Source organism: Nicotiana tabacum, chromosome 4 (genome assembly GCF_000715075.1).
Source record: "Nicotiana tabacum cultivar K326 chromosome 4, ASM71507v2, whole genome shotgun sequence".
Taxonomy (NCBI): domain Eukaryota; kingdom Viridiplantae; phylum Streptophyta; class Magnoliopsida; order Solanales; family Solanaceae; genus Nicotiana; species Nicotiana tabacum.
This window is the reverse complement of record NC_134083.1, coordinates 55,491,239-55,498,326: the sequence shown is the minus strand read 5'-3', so window position 1 is coordinate 55,498,326 and position 7,088 is coordinate 55,491,239. Positions and strand designations below refer to the sequence as shown.

The 7,088-nt window shown below is 34.9% G+C and overlaps 1 protein-coding gene across 1 annotated transcript; it reads right to left on the bottom strand.

Annotated features, from left to right (window-relative positions):
* Positions 1-1,975: 1,975 nt before the first annotated feature.
* Positions 1,976-5,142, bottom strand: LOC107801287 (late embryogenesis abundant protein At5g17165). Its single transcript, XM_016624591.2, has 2 exons — positions 4,893-5,142; positions 1,976-2,533 (listed from the first exon to the last, which is right to left on the bottom strand). Exons 1-2 carry the CDS (start codon positions 5,003-5,005, stop codon positions 2,266-2,268), a joined length of 381 nt encoding a protein of 126 aa, XP_016480077.1. The 5' UTR covers positions 5,006-5,142; the 3' UTR covers positions 1,976-2,265.
* Positions 5,143-7,088: the final 1,946 nt, after the last annotated feature.

The following is a 7,088-nucleotide window of genomic DNA, read 5'->3' as shown; positions in this document are numbered from 1 at the left end:
ATCGCTACTTGTTGGGCTTGTAGCATCTCGAAGATCATACGCAAGTTGGCCCCGATTTTTCCCGAGTTTTAGGTGTCTCGGGCTACGGATCGAGTACCGCCCTGAATGCTTCTTTCCGGTTCGGAACGCTAATGCGCCTCTAGAGCTATTTGTGAATTGACATCCAATAGTACTTCGACTCGAATTTCGGGTGCTTCGATTCGAGCCTCAGTGCCATCATCGAGTGGCCTTCCGGCCCCGGGTGCCAAGTTGTTGGTTTCATCTTGAAGGCTGGCTTCGTGGTCGATAGGTAAAGCCATTGCTGATTTGAAGTTGTAAGCTGGTGTGTACTGTAGATTTATATCAAACAATCACTATTATCCTTAGCCCCACGGTGGGCGCCAAACTGTTTACCCGAAAAATCAGATAAGGTTAAATTTATGTATGTTTCTAAGGATACGTAATATCCTTTGATACAAAGATAACAATACAAGTATTTTGATTATGAGAATGAGAATGATGAACAGAAAGAATGAATAAGATGAAGCAAGACAAGCACCAGGAGATATCTTTGTATATAAGAAAAGATCTTTTTTTCCAATCTATGCCATGTCTTTAGCTTACAAGGATCCCCTTTTGTAATAGAGGGTCATTACATTATTTATAATAAAATAATAAAATAAAGCATATAGTGGAGAACCAATGATGATTTGTCTCTTCTTCGATTCCCGCCAAGATTTTCTCTCTTGGTGCGGTTGCAATGACTCTTGTCTGTAAGCTCGACACTGGCTCGAACTCGATACTGGGTCGGCTTTTCGGTCTTGGCTTGAGTTCGACCTTCGGGGCGAGCATGGTGCATTTCCGACCTCGAAGCAACGCCTCGGGTCGATAAGATTATCGAGCCGACTCCTCGAGCAGCCTTTGGACTCGAGGCTCGTTTGTACTGTCTTCGGAGCTTACTCCCAAAATCCTACTCCGGCTTCTTGCCACTCTATCTCGATCGAACGTAGAAAAGCCAAAATCTATTTTGACCACACACATTAGTGTCTTTTACTAATGACGAGTCATAGCAATATTTTAAATTACCGAGTCAATACGCGAATGTTCATTTGCTTTTCCGATCCTAGACTCATTATATATATTTTCTGAAGACATTATCTTTGGTCCAAAGGGAACAGGAAGATAGAAAGGTAAAAAGCTGAATAAGGCCAAGGAATTGGAGGGGACAGGTGGGGTTGCGGTGGTGCTAAGGGATTGTAGAGGAAAGGACATATTTAAATTTTTTTTTAAAAGGATAGGATATGATACGGACATGGTTATATTTAAAAAATAATAATATTGTACAAGCACTCTCAAAATAATAGTCTCTATATATATATATATATATATACAAATTTTTAACTATCAGATATAAATAATTTCAACTATGGAAAATAGCGGATTCAAGATTTATTGATCGTGGGTGATTCATTAATTTTAGTGTAAATTTATAATGGTCAAATATGATCATAATGGGTGCTAATCAATTACTTAAATTTTTAAGTATTATCTATGAATACATAACACAATTTGGCCAAAACCAATGAGTGCTTTAGCACCCATACTTCAAAACGTAAATCCGCCATTGATCGGTGATCTTTGTCCTATATTTTTTGTTTATTTACTAATATACTAGGAGTATATATTGGAGATATTGTGATAGGATGAGTTAGATATTTTGGAGGTCCAATTGCTAAGATGACTGTGCATGTAATCCTAGATTGGGAATATGTGGTGTTCCTATCTTGTCCTATTACTTCTTTCGTGTCCACATTCTATGGAGTTATCGTCTCTCTCGCTCTCTTATCTTTTTCCTAACTTTGCCTGCATCTTTATGATTGCATAATGCGCACCCATCACCTTCTGTTCGTTGCCCACAGCTACCAATCTCTTCCGCCAGTTCTTACTATCGACAACAACTAAAGATAAGATTTTGAAAGTGACGCACGCAATAATATGAAAGCAAAAGTTCATAAGGATATTATAGCATAGCTCAGCAGTTACGTAACTGTAACAAAAGACACCCATATTGCAGTACCATATGAACGGAACTTTCAAAAGCAGTGCAGCTTTACTCTAATAGTCTATACTGCACTTTAAACTTGATATAATACAGACTCGCATAAGCCAAAGCAAATAGAAACTTATTAAAAGTCACCACTACACACTATATATTATATTAGTTAAAAAGCAATTACTTAAGCTTTCCAGTGAGGACAGATGCACTGGAGCTATAGTATGTAAAACTTAAGCGTGGGGTGGCTTGTCCAAGTCCTCAAGAGGGCGGAAGAAGGTCTTCTCCTCCAAGACGGATGCTGCAGCAGCAGTGGCAGGTGAGGAGTGGAAACCACGTTCCCCACCAGCACTTTCAGTGGCTGCAGGCCCAAACACCCCAGTTTGTGGGTGAGGAGACCAGTATTTTTCTGATTGTGGATCTATCACTTCATCAGGCACAACCGAATCCCGCACATAATCCTCCGGGTTCTTGTCGTACACTGATGTCTGCACTCCCCTCCTGCGCAATACAATTAACTACTTACTAATTAACCCACTTACCTCTTGAATGAAGAGTACAAAATATCTTGTAATTATATCCACATATATAACTCCTTGAGAATTACATCTACAGTAACTCAATGAGTATAGATACATGCAGTAACTGTTGCCACACATGCCCAACATATTTGGTGCCCAAATATCGGGGATACTCACGTGATTATGACACCTTCCAAACCGACCAAACTTTAATTAAACGGCAAAGTTAACATCTGATATAGGCATCTAATAATAACTAATCCAACTTGATTTGCAAGTATACGGAAATGAAAAGGTAGAAGTAAAAAACTAATGTAGACTACACTGCTGGCAAAAGCGTTAGTGTAGTTACAACTTACAAGAAGCTAAAGGATGCACTAAAGAATTTGTACACAATGTTGTGTCTTTTTTTTTTTTAATTCTCCTTCCTTTTATTCCTCTTTCATCTCTCTTTTGTTGGAATTATTGCACAACCCTCTTGTATGCTGTGTGTTGGAAGCAACCGCAACAAGAAGTATATATCATCGTTAACTTTAATCAAGCATACACTTGGATCGTTGGTCCCTAAATGTTTTTAAATTGCAAACATGATCACAATGATTGAAAATTTCACTAGACTGGAAGTTTAACCGCATCATTAACTCCTGTTTCTGGGCCACAGTAAAATTGTTGATAACATTGACATATCACATGATCCAGGTCCCATTTCCTAACCCCCACCAAGAACAAATAGTTTCAACCCAATCATCAGCAATATTGTTGCTTCAAAAAGGTAAATAACTCCAGCTCCACATGCCTTGTCAAGTTCTTCTATCTCATCTTTTTATCTTCAGCTTTGATTTGATGCGGGCCCCTATAGTTTCACCTACAGACCTACTCACCTACTCTTTTTCCTAACTTTCTACTTTTTCCTTCCAAGTTTCAATAAGGTTCCGGTTAGACGGTAACATCTTACATCTAACTCTGCTTTTATTTGTCGTAATATAAAATACTCCATTCGGTCCATACTAAGAGGCCGTTTGGACTTGAAGTTTTTCACTTTTCTTCAAATTTTATTTACTTTTTTTTTTGGAAATTATTGTTGGTCATAGAATTTTCAATTTTCACTTGAAGATAATCTTAAAATTTTTCGAAAATTTGAAAAACTCCAAAAAAATTATTTTTCAAAATTTTTCCTTAGATCACTAAGGAAAATTCAAAGACAACCCAATTTTTTTTTATGTCCAAACACAACTTTAATTTTCAAATACCATTTTCACTTAAAAACAAATTCACTTTTTTAAAAAAAATATTTTTTAAAATTCTTATGTCCAAACGCCCACTAAGCGATTTTTTGGCTTTTGACACATACCTTGAGAAAATACTACTCCTATGGAAAAAAATTATTTTGAATAAATTACCCTTAATTAAATTTTACATATTGTTAGCTTGATATATTGGGATATATAAATAAGAACAAATTTTGAAAAATAAAATTAATTTCTTCTTGATTAGGTGAAAAAACACGTATTTTGGACCAAAATTATAAGGAAAAAATATCACTTATTATGGACTAAACAGTAATAATACTCTATAATAATGAGTAATAATAACAATAATAAACAGACATTGGAAAAGCTCAATGGTTCAGATAAATTGTCACACGTGTGTGTAAGGCTCAGGGAACAATATTTAATGTATTTTGTGCAATTGGGGATATTAGTGGGTGAGACGTTCTTATCCGATAAGCCTTCCACTTCAGCACGCAATATTTTAATTTTAGGATTTAGCATTAGTATATTTGTATTATTGAACAACAAGGAACGGAAAACGTAAGTGTAGTATAACTAAAATAGTGTTTTGGTGAAAATATCCTAATTTACGACCCGTAACTTTGGAAATACATCAAAGAGGAAAGAAATCAAAATAGAAAATCGCAAGATTAGTGAATTTCCGGGAAAATATATCCCATGACAAATCGGACAAAATAAAATATCAGCTAGCTAGAAGACGACGTAATGCGATACCAGAATCCATGGTTGCTAGATCTAACAAACAAATTAAAACCGGTAAAAGCGAAATTTAGCTCCCACAAGTTGTAAATCTAATTGAACTGATCTCGTATTCAGTATACAAGATGCTGGAAACCATTAACCTAAAAAAACCTCATGCTAATAGTTAGCATGATTTTCACAGAAATTAAACCATAAATCTCAAAAGCTACTGCATAAATACTGAACACCAAGTTTGTCTACACTAACAAAATGCTCTACGAAAGCAAACACTGATCAAGAGGTAAATAAGCAGCGTAAAACGGTAAAAGGACAAAAAACTCACAGATACAAATTTAGAAGTAATACCTGCAAAAGAGGGAAGGTGAGTTAGCAGAAGTTCGAGCACTAGCGTAGCTGATCTGGTTCACAACTCGTTTCCCCAAGCTCACGAGTCCACGGCTCTGCAAATTGGCGGCCATACAATACACACTAAAGAAGAAGAAATGGAGTTTTCGCAAAGAATTTCTCTCTTACACACTAATCGGAATCACAAAGATAAAGAGCAAAGCCCCTATGTTTGATGATCACACCCTTTGCCTATATCCCCTTTTTATAGTGGAAAAATGAGCTTAGTTTCTCTCTGTATTCTTAGTTCGCACCTACCCAGTACAACGGAGTACCACTTCCGTCAAATTTTTGGACCGTCATTTAACGGTAACGATTAGGTTAACAGAATATCCATTTCTTAATCCTTTTTTATTCCTGTAGCCTAATGGGATTATGGATCTAAAACAGCGATTCCATATTATAAATAATCAGATTTTGGTAGGGAAAAGTCGTTCGTGATCTAGTACGACAAGGACATCGTTTCTTCCGTTTTGACGTTTTTTTCAAGGCAAAATACGTAAATACCAAAATAAATTTGTCCAAAAACAGGTTTGAACACTTTAATTAAACGGGTATTTTATCATCCTTTATTATTATTCAGAACACTATAATATCAATCTCACAATGTGATTTGCTTTACACACGCGCCATATTAGAGCCATACCAGCACCACATTAGAACCACTCCATAAATTATCTAAATTTTGATATTTTAACCTTCTCGTTTCTTTTTGTCTATTTACATTTTTTTTCCTTACACATTATTTCATACACTAATATATCTCTAATTAATTATTAAATTCCTCTTAATTATATTTTTTTTAATCGAATTCTCATCCATAGATATCACTATAAATTTAAATCCCTTCGATCTTAGTTTACTCTCCTCTCTTTTTTTTTTGTTGCTTTATCTAATTATTTTTAGCTAAATTAATTTCTTAAATTTTCAGAACAAAGAAAAATTTATTGAATAAAAAAGAAGAAGAAAGAAGATGAGGCAGATGGCGAGAAAGAAAAAAAAGGAAGAAGAAAGAAGATGAACATATAGTGGGAAAGGAAAAAATTATTAAAAAAAAAAGAAGAAAAGATGAGTAGCAGAACAAAATTTGAACCCGGTGGAAGCACCGGGGGGGGGGGGGGTGGGGTAGAGAAGAAGGACGTAGGGAAGGGGATGGGGGTTTAGACGAAGGAGAAAGAAGGCTGGTGGTAGGGGGTAGGGAAGGGGATGGGGGTTTAGACGAAGGAGAAAGAAGGCTGGTGGCAGGGGTATTCGTCGGTCGGTAGGGTACATTTCGATTCAGTATTTTCGGTATTCGCTTTCTTAAAATGCTATACCAATATCGTACTTAATTAAATTTGGTATGATTCGATTTTTCTCCTTTCGGTTTAAGTTTATTCGGTTCGGTAATTTCAGTTTATTCGGTTTGAATACTAACAAGTGCACAGAGTCATAGATTATAATATTCTTACTAAAAAGTACAAAACTAAAAAAGTGTTGACAAAATTTTTGTCCAAAATTAGTAAATATTAACCTAGAGAGAGAAAATTACACATAAAAGAATAAATTTGATCATTAGAAATGTCTCCTTACCTGCTTAGAGTTAATTGATGAACTTAGAAAATTAAAAAAAGTAAAATTTTAGATTTTTTATATTTATATTATAATTAATGATATGTATTTTATGTAATATAATATATATTTCGGTACGGTATTCATATTTTGACATTTCATTTTAAAATATCAAATACCATACCTAATACCATATTTTTTAAAAGTTTAAACTAAATACCATATCGAATACCAAATATCAAAAAATTCAGTTTCGGTATGGTACTTCGGTATTTATCAAATTAAAATTTTATGGGCTTTCATTTTATTTTATTTTTATTTTTCTTTCATATAAGCCTTTAGGGTGTTATTTAATTCACTCCGAATAAGAATATGAGGTGAAAGAATACTAGTTTAATTTAAATGTGCAAACCTATTTTTTGGATAACTTTAATGAGTTGTTTATGTATTTTGCCTCTTTTTTATCATCATCTGTCACATAAAGGAGATGATATTTCATGAAATGACCGTCTTGTCCTTGATTCCTTCCTATCTTCTTGTGCCACGTATCAATATTATCCTAATATTGTAACACACGCGTTTTCTCTACGTGGGCCGTGGGTAGAA

What these genes read in the sequence shown, in the direction of transcription:
- LOC107801287 (XM_016624591.2), bottom strand. Translation starts at nt 5,005, where the DNA reads ATGGCCGCCAATTTGCAGAGCCGTGGACTCGTGAGCTTGGGGAAACGA. An exon ending in TCACCTTCCCTCTTTTGCAG is followed by an intron (nt 2,534 to 4,892) that starts GTATTACTTCTA and finishes TGTATTGCGCAG; the next exon opens with GAGGGGAGTGCAGACATCAG.